At 41.5% G+C, this 23,176-nt stretch overlaps 1 protein-coding gene across 1 annotated transcript in view; it reads right to left on the minus strand.

The window, feature by feature from the left end:
• The window catches only part of ZNF45 (zinc finger protein 45), a 69,031-nt gene that overhangs the window by 13,576 nt on the left and 32,279 nt on the right, over nt 1-23,176 (minus strand). Inside the window, exons 8-9 of the mRNA XM_045046936.1 lie at nt 1,475-1,646; nt 1,272-1,362 (exon numbers count right to left, since the gene is read on the minus strand). Coding sequence (XP_044902871.1) covers nt 1,272-1,362; nt 1,475-1,646 — 263 coding nt within the window. The remainder of the gene's footprint in view (nt 1-1,271; nt 1,363-1,474; nt 1,647-23,176) is intronic.

Below are 23,176 nucleotides of genomic sequence, written 5' to 3' on the forward strand. Positions count from 1 at the left end.
GCCCTAAAAAAATAAAATCTATTATTGAAAAACACATATACAAACCTAAGGTTATATGTTATTTTGAAAAAAACTCATCAATACGTGAAGGAATAAAAGTAGACCAGGGATCCCTGGATGGCTCAGTTGGTTAAGTGTCTGACTCTTGGTTTCGGCTCAGGTCATGATCTTAACCATTCATGGGTTCAAGCCCTACATCGGGCTCTGTGCTGACAGTGCAGAACTTGCTTGGGATTCTCTCTCTCTCCCCCTTTCTCTGCCCCTCCCTCTCCTTCTCTCAAAATAATTAAATAATAACAAATACAGATAATAAAAAGTTTCAAAAAATTTTTTTTAAGTTTCTTCTTTTTTTTTTTTAACGTTTATTTATTTTTGAGAGAGAGACACAGCATGAGCAGGGGAGGGGCAGAGAGAGAGGGAGACACAAACTCTGAAGCAGGCTCCAGGCTCTGAGCTGTCAGCACAGAGCCCAAGGCGGGGCTTAAACTCACAAACCATGAGATCATGACTTGAGCTGAAGTCGGATGCTTAACCGACAGAGCCACACAGGAGCCCCCACCCCCAAAAAATTTTTTTAAGTACACCAGTAAGTAATAAGAGACGTGCAGGGTATGACTCAGACACAGGAAAGACAGAATCTAGCTCTTCCTGTGTGAAAATCTCCAACAATATTTGCATAAAGCAGTGGTTAGAGCCTGTTGCACTATGCTGTATTTGAATATCTGTCTACAAAATCCTAACACGGCACGTATCATGTGTACTCTTTCGTTACTGAGTTCTTAGTACACTGAGGACAAAAAATAGGCAGCGTGTTCGGAGAATTGATTTTTTGGAGAAAAACCTGCAGGCAGGAAAATGATCAATGCCGTGTGCCTTACGACAAACTCCTAAGCCACCTTAATGTCTAGGAGCAACTATAAATAATGGCTGTTATATAATGCTAAATGAAAAAGACACAAGTCAACATTAGATGTATATCACGAATGCGAATAAATCTACGAATGTGCACAAGAAAGAGTACGGGGAAATAAAAATAGTTAATGTGTCAGCAGTGAAGCAAGCATTCCTACTAAGTTGTCCACACTTGTTTTCAAATAAAATGAATAATGGCAAAATAAAACAAATGCTAAAAAAAAAAAAACAAACAAAAAAAACCAAACAGGTCATTTAGCCTGGTGCTCTCCTTGAGTCACCGAGGAAAAGACACAAATGTGTAACACTTTGAGGAGTGAAATGGAATTTTACCAGGAAGAAAGGGAAGCCATATGCACCTTGAATGTGGTCATTTTCTCTTGCTACTTCTGGAGATGTACAGATTCTGGGAATAGAGTCCTGCTGAGGCAGATCTGTGCCTGGTAGTGTCTGGAAAAGGCAGAAAAGGACATGAATGGGTGACCAGGGACGATGCTCACCCACATGAATGCTTATTGTGAATTACACAGGAGCCCCTTTCTTGGGGTGGCTCCTGCCATACCCAACTTGAAGAGCAGATCAGGGCACGGATACTCCATTCCTGCCCCCCACGCACATTCACTGTTGTGTGTTGACTTGTGTCATCTTGTGGCTTCCAAGGTGGCAGCTGAGATTCTGATATGATGGAAATTGAGACAATGCACCCAACAAGAATCATCTCTGGGGCAGAACACCTGGGTGGCTCAGTGGGTTAAGCGTCCGACTTTGGCTCAGGTCATGATCTCGCGGTTCATGGGTTCGAGCCCTGTGTCGGGCTCTGTGCTGACAGCTCAGAGCCTAGAGTCTGCTTTGGATTCTGTGTCTCCCTCTCTCTCTGCCTCTCTCCTGCTCATGCTCTATCCCTATTGCTCAAAAATAAATAAATGCTAAAAAAAAAAAAACAAAACACTTAAGAATCATCTCTGGGGCGATCATATCTGGGTTCAAATTCTACCTCCGCTTCTCACTAGTTGTATCATCTTGGGTAATTTAATAACATCTCCTTCCCTCAATTTTGTCATCTGTACAAATGGGAGAATAATATTTCCAAATCCTAGAGCTGTTGAGAGCTGGAGAACACTTTGAATACACTCAGAGTTTCTTATTTTTGTAGCTAATATTAAAAAAGATGACATTCTGTAATGTGAAATTTCTCTTATAAATATGATTTTCTACCAAAAGACACTGTATGATATCCGAATCTGACATTGACTATTCTGAGGTCACTCATAACCTTTGAAAAATCGGTTAACTCTGCTTCATTGTCTTCCCTAATATTGTGTTAGCTGAACAATAATTTTTAAATTGTTGTGGACAAGTGTTTTCCCCCGCAACATGGAAGCACCCAAATATATAAAACAATTAATAACAAACATAAAGGAATTCATTGATAATAATACAATAATGGTGGGGGACTTTAATACTCCCCTTCCATCAATGGACAAATCATTTAGGCAGAAAATCAACAAGGAAGCAATGGTTTTGAATGAAACACTGACCAGATGGACTTAACAGATAATCCACTTAAAAAATGGTCAAAAGACATGAACAGACATTTTTCCAAAAAAGACCTATAGATGGCTAACAGACACATGAAAAGATTCTCAATGTCACTCATCATCAGGAAAAATACAAGTCAAAACTACAATGAGATACCACCTAACATCTGTCCGATGGCTAAAATGAACAACACAGGAAATAACGGGTGTTGGAGAGGATGCGGAGAAAGGGGAACCCTCTTACATGGTCGGTGGGACTGCAAACTGGTGCAGCCACTCTGGAAAACAGTATAAAGGTTCCTCAAAAGTTAAAAATAGAACTATTGGGGTGCCCAGGTGGCTCAGTCGTTCAAGCGTCTGACTTTGGCTCAGGCTGTGATCTCATGGTTCTTGAGTTTGAGCCCCGCATTGGGCCCTCTGTCGTCAGCAAAGAGCCTGCCTCCGATCCTCTGACTCCCTCTCTCTCTGCACTTCCCCCGCTTGTGCTTTCTCGTGCTCTCTCACTTTCTCAAAAATAAATAAACATGAAAAAATAGAACTGGGGTGACTAGATGGCTCAGTCAGTTAAGCGTCCGACTTCAGCTCGAGTCACGATCTCACAGCTTGTGAATTTGAGCCCCATGTCAGGCTCTGTGATAACAGCTCAGAGCCTGGAGCCTGTTTCAGATTCTGTGTCTCCATCTCTCTCTGCCCCTCCCCTGCTCATGCTCGGTCTCTGTCTCTCTCTCAAAAATAGATAAACATTAAAAAAATTAAAGAAAAAATAGAACCACCCTATGACCCAGAAATTGCACTACTAGGTATTTACTCCACCCCGATGTTTATAGCAGCATTATCAACAATACCCGAAGTATAGAAAGAGCCCAAATGTAAAAGAATGGATGAATGGATAAAGAAGATGTTCTCTCTCTCTCTCTATATATATATATAATGGATATATATGTGTGTGTGTGTGTGTGTGTGTGTGTGTGTGTGTGTGTGTGTGTATATATATATATATATATGATGGAATATTACTCAGCCATCAAAAAGAATGAAATCTTGCCATTTGCAATGACATGGGTAGAGCTACAGTGTATTACGCTAAGTGAATTAAGCCACTCAGGGAAAGACAAATACCATATGATTTCACTCAGTGTGGAATTTAAGAAACAAAACAGATGAACATAGGGGGGGAAAAGAGAGACAGGCAAATTATAAAAGAGACTCTTAACTGGAAAACAAACTGAGGGTTGCTGGAGGGGAGGTGAATGGCAGGATGTGTTAAGTGGGTGATGAGTATTAGGGAGGGCACTTTTCTTTAAAAAAAATTTTTTTTAACATTTACTTATTATTGAGAGACAGAGACACAGAGCATGAGCAGGGGAGGGGCCGGAAGATGGAGAGACACAGAATCCGAAGCAGGCTCCAGGCTCCGAGCTGTCAGCACAGAGCCTGATGAGGGGCTTGAACCCACAAACTGCGAGATCATGACCTGAGCGGAAGTCGGATGCTTAACCGACGGAGCCACCCAGGCGCCCCAGGGAGGGCACTTTTTGTGATGAGCATTGGGTGTCGTACGTAAGTGATGAATCACTGAATTCTATTCCTGAAACTAATATTATACTGTATGTTAAGTAGCTGTAATTGAAATAAAAACTTGAATCAAACCATGAAATCTATCACACAAACTTCACAATTCACAAGATGGACTTTCTCCAATACAGTGTGCTTACACATCGTGAACAAAAACATCATGATCAAAATGAAGGAATCATTCCAGATTAAAGGAGTCAATTAAAGAGTGTTTCCCTCTCTCTCTCTCTCTGCCCCTCCCCAGCCTGCACTCTTGCTCTCAAAAAATATTTAAAAAATTAAAAAAAAAAAACAGCACAAATTTAAATATGGACTGTGGGTTAGATAACAGCATATTAACAATGTCATTTTCTGATTTTGACCCTGTGAGTATAGGAGAGAATATCCTTGTTCGTAGAAAATAAACACTGTTTAAAAGAAAAACACAGCCCTAAAACGCTGTCACTTAGGCCAAGTGACCAAACTGGGGCTTAATGCCTAACCTAATTGCATTTTCAGACTCCCCCAGAAACTCAGAAATTCTCCGATAAGCACCAGCTGAGTAATCTGTCACACAGACCCTCTCCATCCCGGCAAGATGCATAAGATCCCCTGCTCTTCCCTTTAAGGGAAAGTGACCATGCCCAGAACAATCCTTTCTTTCCACTTGCTAATAACTTCCTTGCCCCACCCTCCTTCCCATAAAAACCTTCCATTCTGTACAACTCCTGGGAGATCCCTCCTACTTGTTTTATGGGATGCCACCCAATTTATGAACCGCTTAATAAAGCCAATGAAGTCTTCACGTTTACTCAGTTGAATTTTTGCTAATACAAATATTTAGGGACGAAGAAGTATTTTCTACAGCATAATCCCCAATTCTTGAAAAAAAGAGATGCGTGAAGGAAAAAAAAAGGGGGGGGGGGCAAGGACAGTTGACAGCTGGCAGCAGCTAGGTGTTGGTGTCTTCAACTCATCATACGTAACTCCAAAAGTATCAGCAATTTTTAGACATAACCACAATGGTGCAGCGAGAAACACAATTTTTTTTTTTTTTTTGCGACAAAAACCAAGGAAAGAGAGGAGGCTCTGAAATGCCACAATTATGTCTCTGTCCCTGAGAAATCATGAGATATTCTGCCCTCCTCCAGACCCCCTACTTTCAGCCAGAAACGGTTTGGGAATGTTAACCTTAAAAATAAAACTGCCAGTTATTTTACTGGAATAGTAGAGAACTGCAATCCAGGACGAGCAGGATACGGCAAAACCACAGGCAAGTCCGCAGAACAAAGGAGAAACCCACTCTTTTGCAGAGGAAAGGGAGAAACTGGGCAGGCTGTCATAAACAAAAAGCCCATTGGATTAACCGGGACTTGGAAATATGGTGGCTTTTCATTGGCTGAGTTTTGACAATCTTTCACTGGTTGGGCTGATGCGGAGCTGGGGGAGGAAAGCCATTCTGGTTCCCTCTGGGATAGCAACGAAGAGCTACGGTAGTTATCAGCCTGCAAGGTGGTCTCTTCCAATAGGGCCTTCCAATTGGGTCTCTTACAATTGACAAGAGCGACAGGGTGTGAGGGCTCTCCCTGCCAGCCTCGGACGCCATCCTAAAGGAGGTTTTCTCACTAACTTTCACAGGAGTAACTCTTCAGAAGGGGCTGGGGACTATGAAGCTAACGATTGGGATCAAAGAGAAATGACAGGGGTCACTGCAGCTGAAGCTCTCACTCCATCCGATATTCATGGCTTTCAGGTTACTAAGCACTTAAAAAAATTAAAGAGTCTAATACCAAGAGATCCCCATTCACCACGTGGCAGGAACTGTCTTTAAGGCTTTACTTAACCCATTTGTTTAATTCTCAAACCGCTGTATTATAGGAAGGTAGGAAAGTCACCCCAATGTTACAAAAAAAAAATTGGACACAGATGTTAAGTCCCCCAATGTTCAACCGAGTGAAAAGGCGGAGCGAGGGAAAGGTGGCTGCCCTGGGGTGGGGGGCAGGACCGTAGGCAGAGAGCCCGGGAGACCCCCCCCCCCCACCTGGCCATGCACAGCACAAGATCCCCAAACGCCAAGAGGGTCTCTGGGGAGGGAAACACCCCTCCAGTCCTCAAACCACCGCTGTCTGACGCAGCTCTTTTCCCCAAATCAATGGCCGGTGGTACTGGCACCCAGGGAAATTCAAAAGGGTCTCGAAACGAGAACCCACTCACCACAGCGACGGAAGAGCCTGTAGCAACCTGGCCACCCGAGCGGAAGTGCCTGAGACCGCCCCGCCCCAGGCTGCGGGAGGATCGACTACCCAGAATTCACGTTTCCAGACGGCCTTGGGGAAGTGTACGACTGTCTACGGGACTTCCGGACTACACTTCCCAGGAAGCCAGAGAACCACCGTCCCATTCCCACCCTCTTTGGCCGGAAGTGCTTGCGCCTCCTGAGAGATTCGGTAGTATAGTTCCCACAGTGGTCATGGGGGCGGAGTTCGTACTGTCGACTTCAAGGGCAGTAGTAACGTGGGTTCCCACAGTGGGGGCAAGAATTAACCTCTCCGAAATCCGGCAGCAGAAAATATTCTAGGTTATTTAAGCTGCTGTTAGTTTTGTCTCTAACACTAAATCTAGCTGTTATCCAAATATATCAAATATATATATATATATATATATATATATATATATATATATATATATTTCCTATATATATATAGGAATATATAAATGATATATATCCCTAATATATCATTGGAAAGTTCAGTTCAGTTGCAGTGGTGAACTTCAGATACTCTGAAGAATGCACAGGGTGAAGGCTTAAGCTGCTCATTTGGAAATCTACACAGCAGAACTGTTGATAAAAATACTTTAAAACTGTACTACAAAATTCATGGGCCCAAAACAGTTACGGTGATTTGACTGATTCTTTATTACTCTTCCATATGGGTCTGAATCATGAGTGCCAGAATCCATGAGTCACCTCCATTCTGGCAGTACACTCATCATGTGATGGCTTAAAATATTGTGCCACAGGGAAGCAAGCACCAAGGCACCTCGACACAACCTCATGGGCACCAGTCTTGGAAGTTTCCTGGGGTATCTGATAGACCACTCAAATGGGATAAAGACCAGAGACAACCCCAGAAGGAGAAACCAGATTGGACACACACAGGTTCAGACCCAGGCTCTAGACACCCTAACTGGATAACACTACTAGTCATAACCAGACTCAGGCAGCAGAGGGCAACATGAAAAATTTGGGCACTGCATACTGTAGGCCCTCCTGAGGCACAGGGCCTGACCCCACCTACTTGGACCTAAGAGCGATACAGTCTCCTCTATTCTAACAGATGTTCTCACCTCTTTAAGCACACATAGTCTTATAAGCTGCACAGCCATGAGTATCTTTATTTATCTATGATGTCAGCCCTAGCCGGATATCAGCAAAACTGACCTTCAAAAAGATTGGGTCTATGACACAGAAATTCCGCTCCCAGGTATATACCCAAGAGAAGTGAATCATATGCCCACAGTTGTACAAAAATGTTTATAGCAGCATTATTGATAATAGCCAAATTGTAGAAACAATCCAAATATCCAGCAACTGATGACTAGGTAAATAAAATGTGATATATTTATACAATGGGATCTTACTGTGCAATTAAAAAATGAAATACTGATTCAGTCAAGGATTGACTTTGAAAACATGCTTAGTGGAAGAATCTAGACACAATAAATGTGTTTTATGATCCCATTTATATGAAATGTGCATAATACATCAATCCATAGAGGAAGAAATTTGATTAGTTATTACCAGGGACTTGTTCATTGGGAGTGGAGAATGAATGCTAATGGATGGCGGGGTGGAGGGGTTGGTGGGCTGATTAAAAGCTCTGGAATGAGACAGTGGTGATAGTTTATATCTTTGTGAATATACCAAAAATCATGCAATTATACATCTTACAAGTGTGAATTATATCTCAATTATATCTCAATCAAAAAGAGAGGTTGGTCTGTTTGAAACTATTTCCCACTCTCAAGATACTATGGACTGGTTTGTGCCCCCTGCCCATGCATACTGATGCCTTAAGCCCCAATATGACTGTATTTGGAGATAGGCTCTTTAAGAAGGCAATTAAATAGGTCATTAGAGTGGGGCCCTATTCTGATAGGTTACAAATAAATGGAAAAGTATCCCTGTTCATAGACTGGAAGAATTGATACTGTTAAAATATCAAGACTACCAAAAGCATCTATAGATTCAATGAGATCCCCATCAAGATTCCAATGGCAGCTTGTTTTTTTTTTTTTACAGAAGTAGGAAAAACAGTCCAAAAATTTACATAGCACCACAAAAGACCCCCAATAGCCAAATAAATCCTGAGAAAGAACAAAGCAGGAGGCATCACACGTCCTGATTTCAAACTATACTATAAAGTTATAGTCATCAAAACAGTATGGTACTGGCACAAAAACTAATACCAATGGGACAGAATTGATAGCCCAGAAATAAATCTAAGCATATGCAGTCAACGCATATTTGAAAAGGGAGTCAAGAACACTCAATGGAGAAGACTCTCTTTTCAATAAATGGTGCTGGGATAATTTGACATTTACATTCAAAAGAATGAAACTGGACCCAAATCTTATACCATTCACAAAGATTAACTAAAAATGAATTGAAAGACTTAAATGTAAGAAATCCCTAAAAGAAAACAGGAATAAATCTCAACAAGGCCCTTAGTAATGATTTATTGGATATGACACCTAAAGCACAAGAAACAAAATAAAAAGTAAACAAGCGAGACTACATCAAACTTAGAAGCTTCTGCAGAGCAAAAGAAATCATCCACAAAGGGAAATTACAACCTATGGGATGAGGAAAAATATCTGCAAACCACGTATCTGATAAGAGGCTAATATCCAAAATATATAAGAACTCAAACAACTCAACAGCAAAACAACCCCTCTCACAAATAATCTAGTTAAAATGGGCAGAGGACCTAAGTAGACACTTCTCCAAAGAAGATATACAAAGGACCAACAGGTACATGAAAAAATGCTCCACTTCACTAGTCATTAGTGAAATGCAACTTAAAACCACAACGGAGGTATCATTTCATCCCTGTTAGAACAGCCATCGTCAAAAAGACAAGGGATAACAAATGATGTTATGGATGTGGAGAAAAGAGAACACTTGTGCACTGCTGGTTCGACTGTAAATTGATACAGCTACTGTGGAAAACAGTACAGAGGATCCTCAGAAAATTAAAAATAGAACTACTGTAGGATTCAGCAATTCCACTTCTGGGAATATATCTAAAGGAATGAAAACACTGATTTGAAAAGATATCGGCACCCCCGTGTTTGTAGCAGCAGCAGCAGCAGCAGCAGCATTCACAATAGCCAACACAAGGAAACAACCTCAGTTTGCATCAATGAGTGAATGGATAAAGAAGCTTTTGTATATATTTACGATGGAATATTATTCAGCCATAAAAAGAAATGATGAAATCCTGCCATTTGCAACCATATGGATAGAACTTGAAGACATTATGCTAAATGAAAAGTCAGAGAAAGACAAATACTGCATAAGTTCACTTATATGTGGAATCTAAAACACAAACAAAAAAACAAACTCACAGAAGAAACAAACTCATAGACTGTGGTTACCAAAGGCAGAGGATGGGGGGGAAGGGGAATTGGGGGAAAGTGGTCAAAAGGTACAAACTTCCAGCTATAAGTAAGTACTAGGGATGTAATGTACAACGTGATGACTAAAGTGAACACTGTCAGATAATATATAGGAAACTTCGTGAGAGTAAATCCTAAGAGTTCTCATCACAAGATGAAAATGTTTTCTTTTTTTTGTTGTTGTATATTTTTGAGTGAGAGAGACACACACAGAGTGCAAGCGGGGGAGGGGCAGATGAGACACAGAATCTGAAGCAGGCTCGACTCTGAACTGTCAGCACAGAGCCCGACGTGGGGCTCGAACTCACGAGCTATGAGATCATGACCTGAGCCAAAGTCGGATGCTTAACCAACTGAGCCACCCAGGCTCCCCTTCTTTTTATTTACATGAGAATATGGACGTTAGCCAAACCTACCGTGGTAATCATTTCACAATATATGTAAATCATACCATCATACTGTATGACTTAAACTTATACAGTGATGTATGTCAATCATTTCTCAATAAAACTGGGGATAAAAAGAAAATAAATATTTTGTGAGTATGTGAAAATATAACAAAACAATGAATGTTTATAAGTATTACAGTCATCATTTCTGGAACTGATGTAATGACCTACAGCTATCATCATTCACTACCCATTCCATATTCCCCTTGCCCTCAGCAAACACCTCAGTTCTTTGTGGTTCTTTTCCTAGCAGGATGAACCAAATTTTCATTCTTCAAGGTTGAGACATTAACAGTCCTGCCTGAACTGTGTTGTATTTTTCCACTGGTTTTTGATCATTAGCCATGGTGCTTTTAAGAGACCCCTAAGTAATCTCTTGCATTCCAGACGTACTCTTGCTTACCTCCACTGTGCTGTAGCAACTCAATTGTTTGTTATCAGAATCAATTACCCCAACCAGTAAAATAACCCCCTTCTTTGACTATTCATTCAGAAGTAGGAGACATCAAGTGCCCAGTCTGAAATATCAAGTTCAATGGAATGAACAATGAACAGTGGAATCATTGTTGTGTTTTCTGATGAAATCATTCATCCCCTTGGAATTAAGGTCTCTTTAGAGCCTGCTCATGGAGACAGGAAGCAAAATATTTGCTACTGGAACACTAGAAGTAGTAGTAAGTGGAGCCACTCAAATTTCTACCCCTGGATTCCTGATCTTGTGAAGCTTGGTTATGGACACCATATTCTGAGCACTGATTTAAATCATATACAGTATCTATGAGAACACTGCCACAGCTCAACAAGATACTGCCACCTACCAGGTAATGTAACTGAATTTTCAAAGGGCCAGTCCACTTTCTATCAATCCAAATATGTCAAGGTAATGGGGAACAGGATCGAAACAATGCACTCCGCAAGGATGGGCTCACTGCCACACTTCATTTGCTATGAAGTGAATTCCTTATCAGAAGCAATGCTGTGTGCAGGTTCCTCAAAAAATTAAAAATACAACCATCATATGATCCAGTAATTGCAGTACTGCGTATTTACCCTAAGAATGTGAAAACACTAATTCGAGGGGATATATGCACTCCTATATTTACTGCAGCATTATTTACAATAGCCAAATTATGGAAGTAGCCCAAGTGTCCGTTGATAGGTGAAGAGATAAAGGAGATGTGATTTTTGTTAAATTCAGCCATTTAAAAAAAGTTAAATCTTGCTATTTGCAACAACAGGGCTGGATCTAGAGAGTACAATACTAAATGAAATAAGCCACTCAGAGGAAGTCAAATACCATACGATTTTACTCACATGTGGAAGTTAAGAAACGAATGAACAAAGGGGAAAAAAGAGACAAGCAAAAAAACACTCTTAACTACAGAGAACAAAGTGATGGTTACCATTGGAGGGTGGGGTGGGGGGTGGTTGAAATAGGTAAAGGAGATTAAGAGTACACTTATCTTTTTTTTTTCTTCCCTTTTTTAACTTTAGAGAGCAAGGGGGCACAAGTGGGGGAGAGGGGCACAGGGGCAGGGAGGGAGGGAGGGAGAGAGAGAAAGAGAGAAAGTTTAAGCAGGCTCCAGACTCAGCGCAGAGTCCAACATGGGATTCAATCCCAGAACCCTGGGATCACGACCTAAGCTGAAATCAAGAGTCAAATGCTCATCCCACTGAGCTACCCAGGTGCCCCTAGTACACTTATCTCTTATCTTGATGAGCATTGAGTAATATACGGAATTGCTGAATCACTATATTGTACATCTGAATAAATATAACACTGTATGTTAAGTACACTGGAATTGAAATAAAAATAAGTTAAAAAAAAAGAGAACGAATGCTGCGTGGAATACCACAAAAATAGTGGAAAAGGACTGTTAGAGTACCTAGTTGGTAGTTTTGGCAAAAGCACTGCAGGTACGGAAGGTGAATCCATATCCAGAGTGCCTATTCGATTAAAAACAAGGTACTGCCCCTTCCATGATGGAAATGGTCTAATGGAACCAATCATCCTGGGGAAAGGGACTATATCAAGGAACCAATGTTGGTCTCCGATGCTGGCACATGGCACTCAGCAATAGCTATAGCCAGGATGGCCTTGGTACATGGAGTTTACATTGCTAAAACCATGGATAACCTCCAGTCCTGCCATTATGGCCACTTGGCTCATGAGTTCACTGGGCAATGACAGAAGTGGCTGTTGACAGAAGCTAAAAGAGAGAGACACATTGGATCAAACTACTTGTTTATTGAAACCCTCCTCTACTCAAAGTACCATACGGTGGTTGTTTATGTGGAGCACACTTATCTTCACATTCTTTCCCCACTCAGAGTGGTCTATCCAAAATACCTCTCCCTTAGGATACCTTGCAATTAATTTTCCAATCACGTATCTTTGAAGAACCTGAAAATCCAGCCAAACCTTTGACCATAGCCTGTAAAACTATACAGACTCTTAATTCTAGCCATTTGTTCTTTTAGGCCAAATGAGCAACGAAGGCACACTGGTCAAAGTTCTGCCCATTGAGAGGTTTTCCCTTCACAATTGCCCTTTAGGGACATCCCAGAAAGAAGGTGTTATATTTTAGTTGAACAATTTCAGGTCGGTGCCTGTCTACCTACCATGCAGAACCATCTGCAAATTGGCCAGGAGTGAACTTTCCCTTCCTCGCCCAACTGGTCATAAGGAACTTTCCACGAAGCTATAGGGGCACACTGGGAGAAAGTAACATAATACAAGTATGGACCGTGGGCATTTGGGCCATTTACTGATGCTTCCAATGCTTCATATAAATATACTTCCATTTACTTCTCATGTAAATCTCTTCCATTTGACAACAGAGTGCTTCTGTTGTCAAATCCAAGCCTACATTGGTGAGCTGACACCTAGTCCATGAAGGAGAGTCAGAGTGTGTGGTAATTTGGGAGCCCATGGTTAACTCTTCAGTCTAGTAAAGTGCAATGACAAAACCAAAGTGGTTTCTTTATGTATAATATAATATATATAACTTTTTTAAAGTTTATTTATTTGAGAGAGAGAGCATGAGTGGGGGAGGGGGAGAGAAAGAGGGAGAGAATCCCAAGCAGGGTCCATGCTATCAGCGCAGAGCCTGATGCAGGGCTTGAACTCACGAACCCTGAGATCATGACTGAGCTGAAATCAAGAATTGGAACGCTTAACTGATTGAGCCACCCAGGTGCCCCCCCAAAATTATTTCTTAAAGAGAGGTGGGTGTCTATAGAGGATGCAGGGCTTGATGCCAAAATTCTAAGGGTCTGTGCTGTGAATTATCTTTAGGAGCTAGCCAGACATTCCAAACATCATTTCTGTCTGCCACTGACATTTCAAGAACCTTTTAATCTGCTGGGTCATATGGCCCAAGTGGTAGAGAGCTTCCATGGAAGCCTGGACCTGACAGCCTTATTCTCCTCTGGGCTCCAGGCAGAAGGTTTTCAGGTCACACATAAAAGGGCATAGTAGAACACCCCAATGAGAAATATGCGTGTTCAAAAATCTGAGGGAGCACACTAGGCATGGTGACTCTCTTTTGGTTGTAGGAGGGACCTGGACGCAACACGTCCTTTACTTTAGAAGTGGCATTTCAACATGCCAACACCAATGACCCCTTAGAAACTTTACTTAAGTAGAAGGCACCTAGATTTTTAGGGAATTTATTTCCCATCCCCTGGCATAGTCTTATCAATATGCCTAGGAGAACTTTGACTTCCCACTCACCAGGGCCAAGCAGCATCAATCAATGGGCCAGTTCAGAGCCATGATCCAGTAATCCCAGCCAAATGGTCCCCTGGAGGGAAGCCCAGGAGAAAGATTAACATTGCAATGTTTGGCAGGGTAGCAGGGTACTTAGGAAGACGAAGCCTTTTCTTTCTTTTTTTAATGTTTATTTATTTTTGGGACAGAGAGAGACAGAGCATGAACGGGGGAGGGGCAGAGAGAGAGGGAGATACAGAATCGGAAACAGGCTCCAGGCTCCGAGCCATCAGCCCAGAGCCTGACGCGGGGCTCGAACTCACGGACCGCGAGATCATGACCTGAGCCCAAGTTGGACGCTTAACCAACTGAGCCACCCAGGCGCCTTTTCTTAATCCACTAAATTCTGGGTGTGAAAACTGGCTCATGTCTGGATACTGTTTAAGAGGTAGTCAACCTCTGTTTTTAGGATAAAGGTAGACTTCTGTTCACATGACCTAGAACTATTCCACTTGTACATATCACGTATACTTCACGTCTATTTATGTTTCAGGGACAGCAAAGTCAATAGCCAATGTCACATATCAGACTATTCTGAGTATGATGTTGGCTCTGCTGTCCATTATAGTATCCCTATCCAACTTGCCTTTGGGATGAAATGCCACCACTTGACCAATACCACACTAGGATCTCATCATTTCATTTCATTTCATTTCATTTCATTTCATTTCATTTCATTCCATTCCATTCCATTCCATTTCATTCATTTCATTTCATTTCATTTCATTTCATTTCATTTCATTTCATTTCATTTCATTTCATTTTGAGATCCTCCTCTACAGAGCATAAAAACCTTCAGCTCTTCAAAGATGCTGAAGTTCCCAAACCTTCAGCTCTTCAAAGATGCTGAAGTTCCTCTCAAATTATTTCTCAAGGTCATGATGAATTATGATTTCTCTATTCCTCCAGGGACGGGTGACATGTCCACATGATAAATCTGCTCTAACATTCAAATTTCCGCAAGACTTTGAACATTTCCCTCTACATCGTACCAAAGAAATTCTGGAATTTCTTTTTTTTTTAATTTTTTTTTCTCTTAACGTTTATTTTTTTTTTAATTTTTTTTCAACATTTATTTATTTTTGGGACAGAGAGAGAGGGAGACACAGAATCGGAAACAGGCTCCAGGCTCTGAGCTGTCAACACAGAGCCCGACGCGGGGCTCGAACTCACAAACGGCGAGATCATGACCTGAGCCGAAGTCGGATGCTCAACCGACTGAGCCACCCAGGTGCCCCGAAATTCTGGAATTTCAACTCAGTTTAGTGAAGCTACATTTCCATCCATTTTTCAACCTACCAACCAACCACCAACAACAAAGCAAAAAACAGAAACAAAAAAACAAAACAAAAAACTCACACCTTTCTAACCAATGGAGCTGAAATATTGAATTCAGAATCTGTTTAATGAGCCTATTTCAATATATTTATCTCATCCAATTTTATACTCCTTGTGTCACAACCCCATATCCCAAAGATCCACCCCCAGACATGTTCCCAGATTTATCTACCTAAGCTGAAAAATCATGAAATTCTTTCAATGTGCAGAGTACTACTTCGGTGTCATTTGTACCTAAGGCTTTGGAACCAGGTGTGACTTGAATCTACGTATAGTTGTGGAAGCAAAGAGGTGTGGCAGGATTCGGTCCTGAGGAGAATCAGCAGTGTCTTTCTTAATTTTTTTAATGTTTATTTACTCTTGAGAGACAGAGAGAAAGAGCACGAGCAGAGGGAGGGGCAGAGAGAGAGAGGGAGACACAGAATCTGAAGCAGGCTCCAGGCTCTGAGCTGTCGGCACAGAGCCCGACGTGGGGTTTGAACCTACGGGCTGTAAGATCATGACCTGAGCCGAAGTCGGATGCTTAACCGACTGAGCCACCCAGGCACCCCTGTCTTTCAAGGTCTCTATCTCAGAGGAAGCCATTACATGCTCTTTGGGGACAAAAGGGGTCATTTTCCTCAGGCAGTAGCAGAATGGCTGCTTCTAGCAGCAAGGACGGCTTTGCAAAATTCAGGGGGTTGAGGGCAATCACTCCTGGACACGAGGACATTTGTAGGCATTCCGTATTCCAACAGAAAAGTTCCAGCACTGGTGGAGCAGCAACAAATCTGAGAACAGATGCAGTGAAGGGGAGAAGAGTTTCTCTTTCCCTGTGTCACCTCTCCTCCACGACAGCAGAGCTCACCGTGAAGGCAGATCCCATTGGCCTGCAATTTCTCCCATGTGGGTGGGGAAGTAAGATCATGTGAGTCAAGTGCTAGGCTTCCCCAGCTGTACTCAAAAGGCCCACTTCTTTCCTGCTCTACCCACAATACCGAGGTGATCTGTATGGCCGAAGGGTTGGGAGAGGCTGGGAGCACAGCAACCAGGGCTTGGAACTCATCAAAGGTACACAGATTCTACTAAGTGCATCACAGACTGCCAGGAAGCCTGCCCACAAGTGCTGGGGATACCTCTCCTGCAGGCTCCCCAAACTGCCCATTAGCACCCCAACACGCCACATGCCTCATTCCCTCCACTTTGTGGCTAGCTGCCTGCACCCACCCCAGAAGATGATGAGCATGAGCCTCTGCACACCTCTGGCACACACAGACGGTCATCCCAATTCTGCAGGATTGGGAAAAGGGACACAAATGTAAGCGCTTCAGGACAACACTCGAAGGGGGAGAAAAAGGGACGCTCTCATCACCAAGCCTGGCTTTGCTGGGAAAAAGCATACAATCTTATAAACTCCCCCACCAAGAGGGAACACGAGTGTGGAGTGGATACATCGATAGAAAAGTTCTGAGAAAGACTCAGAATCCCCAGCCAGCTGACAGTGATAGCATTTCTCCCCTGAAGCCAGTCGGTAGAGCCTAGAGGAGGTAACTGCTTCTTCACATGAGAAGACAGCAACACAGTTCAACGGATATGAGAAATCAAGGCAACTGGCATTACCAAAGGAACACGCTCCTTTTCCAGTAAGTACCTTCAAAGAAATGGAGAGTGAAGCATTGCCTGACAAAGAATTCAAAATAACTTTTAAGGAAGCTCAGTAAGCTACAGGAGAACACTGATAGACAACCCAACAAAATTAGGAAAAGAATACATGAACAAAACAGCAGCTTCAACGGAGAGATACAAGTTGGAAAAAAAGAAGCAAAGTTAAAGTCTGGAGCCCCAAAATACAATAAATGAAATGAAAAGTGCGACAGAGAGCACGAACCTAAGGGTTGATCAAGCAGAATAAAAAATCTGTTAATTCAAAGAGGGGTCATTAGAAATTTTCAGTCAGAGGAGAAGAAAATGAAAAAGAGTGAGGGGTGCCTGGTTGGCTCAGCCGGTTTTAAGTATCTGACTTTGGCTCAGGTCATGATCTCACGGTTCGTGGGTTCGCGCCCTATTGGGCTCTGTGCTGACAGCTTGGAGCCTGGAGCTCGCTTTGGATTCTGTGTCTCCCTCTCTCTCTCAAAAATAAACAAACATTAAAAAAAAAAAAAAAAGAAAAAAGAAAAGAAAATGAAAAAGAGTGAAGAAAGCCTATGTGAATTATGGGATCGAATACAGATAAACAATATATACATCATGGGAGTCCCAGAAGAAGAAAGGGAAAGAAAGCTTATTTAAAAAAATTATATAATGGCTGACGGGGCGCCTGGGTGGCTCAGTCAGTAAAGTGTCTGACTTCAGCTCAGGTCATGATCTCATGGTTCGTGGGTTCAAGCCTCTTGTAGGGCTCTGTGAGGACAGCTCAAAGCCTGGAGCCTGCTTTGGATTCTGTGTCTCCCTCTCTCTCTGTCCCTCCCCCACTCACACTCTGTCTCTCAAAAATAAATAAAAATGTTTTAAAAAATTACCTAATGGCTGAGAAATCCCCAAATCTGGGGAGTGATATGCACACCCAGGTACATGAACTTCATAGGTCCTGGAACATTTTCCATTGAAAGAGGACTTCACTGACACACATTATAATACACCTATTAAAAAATTAAAGAGAGAATTTTGAAAGCAGCACAGGAAAAGAAACTCATCACCATAGGATATGTCATCAAAGACCTCGTAAGCTAGGAGAGAGATGATGTGTTCCAAGTGCTGAAAGGGAAAAAAACAAAAAACAAAAAAATGGCAACCAATGCTACTCAGCAAAGCTGTGCCGCAGAAATAAAGACTTTTCCGGACAAACAAAAGTCGAAGGAGTTGATCATCCCTAGACCTGCTCTACAGAAACTGCTAAAGGGAGTTCTTCAAGCTGAAATGAAAGGATACGAATCAGTAAAATGAACATGTAAGTATAAACCTCACTGGTAAAGAAAGGGAAGTATATTGTCAAATTCTCCTAGTTGTGATCAATTCCTTAATTCTAGGGTTAAAAAAGAAAAGCATTTAAAACAACTACAGGTTCCTCAAAAAGTCAAAAATAGAACTACCCTACGATCCAACAAATGCACCACAAGGTATTTACTCAAAGGATACAAAAATACAGATTGGAAGGGATATATGCACCCAGATGTTTATAGCAGCATTTGATTCAACAACAGCCAAATTATGGAAAGAGCCCAAGTGTCCATCAAGTGATGAACGGATAAAGAAGATGTGGTATATACACACCATGGAATACAAATCAGCCATAAAAAGAATGAAGTCTTGTCATTTGCAATGACATGGATAGAGCTAACAAGTATTACGTGAAATAAGTCACTCAAAGACAAATGATTTCACTCATATGTGGACTTCAAGAAACAAAAAAATGAACGTGGGGAGGAGGGATGGGGAGAGGAAAACCAAAAAATAGACTCTTAACTTCAGAGAACAAACTGATGGTCACCAGAGTGGAGGTTGAGGGAGGGATGGTTAAATAGGTGATGGAGATTAAGGCGGGTACAGGGGAAAAGCACCAGGGGTCGTAAGTAAGTGATGAATCCCTAAATTCTACAACTGAAACTAATATTACAAGGTATGTTAACTGGAATTTAAATAAAAACTTGAAAAAAAAAAGCAACAAAAATTTATTAGTGGATCCATAATATAAAAATATATAAATTGTGACATCAAAAACATAAAATCTAAGGAGAAAAGCACAAAGTTTTGTATGTGATCAAAGGTATAATCGTTATGTTTTATGAAAGCTCATGGAAACCACAAAACAAAACCTGTAGTAGATACACAAAAGAGAAAGGGAAAGGAATCAAAATACAGCACTATGGAAAATCCTCAGATAACCTAAGTACACAGCAAGAGAGGGAGAGAGGAACAAAGGAACTACAGAACAGTCAGAAAATAATTAACAAGGTGGCGTTATTAAGTCCTTAGCTATCAGTATTACTTTAAATGTAAATGGATTGAATTCTCCAGCCAAAAGACACAGTCTTGGCTGAATGGATCAAAAAAGAAGAACCAATTACATGCTGCGTACAAGAGACTCACATCAGCTTTAAGGACCCACATAGGTTGAAAATGAAGAAACGAATACAAAATAATTCACGCAAATGGAAACTGACGAAAGCACAAGCTTTTATATCAGACAAAACAGACTTTAAGTCAAAAACCGTAACAAGAGACAGAGAAAGTAATTATACAGTGTTACAGGGGTAAATTTATCGAGATAAAACCAGTGTAAATGTGTGCCCAACATTGAAACTAAATATATTAAGCAAATATTAACAGATCTGGAGAGAAATAAAAATGCAATACTAGAAGGGGACCTCAGTACCCTACTTTTAACAATGGATAGATCATCCAGATAGAAAATCAATAATAAGGAGGGGCACCTGGGTGGCTCAGTCGGTTAACTGTCTGACTTTGGCTCAGGTCATAATCTCACAGTTCATGAGTTTGAGCCCTGCTGTGGATTCTGTGCTGAGGGCTCTGCGCCTGGAGCCTGCTTCCGAATTCTGTGTCTCCCTCTCCCTACCCTCCCCCACTTGCACTCTGTATGTGTCTCTCTCTCTCAAAAATAAACAAACATTTAAAAAAATTAAGAAAATCAATAAGATTGAACATGAACTACATTAGACCAAAGGGACCCAACATAGAACATTCCATCCAACAGCAGCAGACTATTCTTCTGAAGCTCACACAAAACATTCTCCAAGAAAGATCATATGTTATATCACAAAAGAAGTCTAAAAATTTTAATACTGAAGTCATATCAAATATCTCATGGTTCATTAAATCGAGCCCCATGCCAGGCTCTCTGCTGATAGTATGTAGCCTGCTTGGGATTCTGTCTCTTCCCCTCTCTGCCCCCTCCCCCACCCATGCGCATGTGCACGAACATGCTCTCTCTCTCTCAAAATAAACAAACAAAAAAAGGAGTCAATTGTGAAGGCCATCGGAAAGAAACATAGACATCTGATTTTGTGTCAGCAACTTGTAAGCTTCATCTGCCCGTGTCCTCTGCCTCCTTCACAATTCTGGTAAGGTTCTGGGGTAAGGTTCACTCACATAGTACAAGCAACCTCCAACCATTAAAAAAAAATTTTTTTTTTAACATTTATTTATTTTTGAGAGTGAGAGAGACAGAGCATGAATGGGGGAGGGGCAGAGAGAGAGGGAGACATAGAATCTGAAGCAGGCTCCAGGCTCCGAGCCATCAGCACAGAGCCCGACTCGGGGCTCAAACTCACGAACCGCGAGATCATGACCTGAGCCGAAGTCAGACACTTAAGCAACTGAGCCACCCAGGCACCACTCATTTTTTAAACTTAACTTCGAAAGGACTTCTACTCGATAAAATACCTGAACATTGACTGTTCTTTCTGCTCTGGACCTTCTCCTGGACGTGTTCTCTCCACCTTTGATCATCCCAAAGGGCGTCTGTCATGAGTTTTGTGACCCAAACCTAATGTTGGTGGGGAAGCTTCCTTACGTCGCAGTGAAGTTGCTGAACATGCACATCAACTGGCATGGGAAGATTGATCTTTTTGTGGATGACATTATCTGATTACAGAAAATCCCAGGAAATCTATATAGAGGAGCTACTTTAATATACAAGTTTGACAAGATTGTAGGCTACAAGGTTAACATAGAACAATTGCATTTCTATATACTAGCAATGAACAGCTGGAAGTTGAAATTTGAAAAATAGTACCATTTAGTTTAATACCAAAAACCAGAGTACTTAAGTATCTTTTTTTTTTTTTAATTTTTTTTAACGTTTATTTATTTTTGAGACAGAGACAGAGCATGAATGGGGGAGGGGCAGAGAGAGAGGGAGACACAGAATTGGAAACAGGCTCCAGGCTCTGAGCCATCAGCCCAGAGCCCGACGCGGGGCTCGAACTCACGGACCGTGAAATCGTGACCTGAGGTGAAGTCGGACGCACAACCGACTGCGCCACCCAGCCGCCCCAAAATCTAATAAAATATGTACAGGATCTATGTACTGAAAACTACAAATTACTGATAAAAGAAATTAAAGGAGTCCTAAACAAATAGGCAGATATATGGTATCTGTGGTTTAGAATATTAAATATTGCTAAAAAAAAAAAAAAGAATATCCAATATTGATAAGATGCTAAGTCTCCCTAAACTCACCTATACATATTCCATGCAATTTCAATAAAATTCCCAGTAATGAGCTTAATTTCACAAAGCTTAGTCACAAAGCTTATTCTACAAATTATGGAAAAGCAGACAAAATAGCCAAAATAGGGGGTGCCAGGGTGGCTCAGTTGGTTAAGATTCTAACTCTGAATTTCAGCTCAGGTCATGATCTCATGGTTCGTGAGTTTAAGCCTGTACGGACAATGCAGAGCCCACTTGGGATTCTCTTTCCTTCTCTCTCTGCCTCTCTCCTCTGCTCACACACACTCTCTCTCTCTCTCTCTCAAAATTAAATAAACTTAAAAAAAAAAAAGGCAATTTAAACTTAAAAAAAATAGCCAAAATATTCTGAAAAAGAATAGAGTTGGAAGACTCATACTATCTCAAGATTTAGTGTATAAAGCTACATATTGGCAAGATGATAGACATATAGATTGATGGAACCAAAGAGAGGCCAGAAAAAGACCCACACATGTATGATCTACAGGTTTTTCACAAAGGTACAACAGCAATTTGATGTTAAAAGGATAGTTAACTGGATGTTTCCATGCCAAAAAATTGGCCCTTGACCCCACATTTTATACAGACTAACTCACATGGATCATAGACCTAAATGTTAAACCTGAAACAAACTTTTAGATAAAAAAGAGGAGAGGGGCACCTGGGTGGCTCAGTTGGTTAAGCATCAGATTCTTGATCTCATGGCTCACGATCTCATGGTTCAGGTCACGATCTCATGGTTCATGAGATGGAGCCCCATGTCAGGCTCTGTGCTGACAGTGTGGAGCCTGTGTGGGATTCTCTCTTCCCCTCTCTCTGCCCCTCCCCCACCCACACGCACACACGTGTCTCACTCTCTCAAAATAAATAAACTTAAGAAAAAAAAAGGAGAAAAATCTTTGTGACCTTGGATTAGGCAGAGTTCTCAGATCTGAATCCAAAAGCAGAATCCACAGAAGATGAAAACTGAACTTCATCAAAAACAAAACACCTGCTTCGTGAAAAATACTGATAATGGGGGCACCTGGGTGGCTAAGTCAGTTAAGCGTCCAACTTTGGCTCAGGTCATGATCTCACTGTTCATGGGTTTAAACCCCGCATCAGGCTCTGTGCTGACAGCTCAGAGCCTGGAGCCTGCTTCGGATTCTGTGTCTCCTTCTCTCTCTGCCCCTTCCCCTGTCACTTACTGTCTTCCTCTCTCTCAAAAATAAACAAACATTAAAAAAATAATTTAAAAAATACTGTAATGGAATAAAAACATAAACCACACGCAGAGATAAAACATTTGCAAAACATATAAGGACATACATCCAGAACATACAAACTTTCAAAATTCAAGAAGAGAACAGTCCCCCAAAGAAAAGATACATGTATAGCAAACATTCAGACATGAAAGATGCCTAACATAGTCATTAGGGAAACGTAAATTAAAAAAATTTTTTAATGTTTATTTATTTTTGAGAGAGACAGTGAGTGTGAGCGGGGTTGGGTCAGAGAGAGGGAGACACAGAATTGGAAACAGGCTCCAGGCTCTGAGCTGTCCGGACAGAGCCCAACGCAAGGCTCGAACCCATAAACCATGAGATCATGACCCGAGCCGAAGTTAGATGCCCAACCGACTAAGACACCCAGGTGCCCCGGGAAATGTAAATTAACACCAAAGAAAGATGCCACTATGAACCTAGCGAAATGCTAAAAACAAAACAAAACTTTGATACGCACTGATGGTGGGAATACAAAACGGT

Source organism: Felis catus, chromosome E2, assembly GCF_018350175.1.
Source record: "Felis catus isolate Fca126 chromosome E2, F.catus_Fca126_mat1.0, whole genome shotgun sequence".
NCBI classification, from domain to species: domain Eukaryota; kingdom Metazoa; phylum Chordata; class Mammalia; order Carnivora; family Felidae; genus Felis; species Felis catus.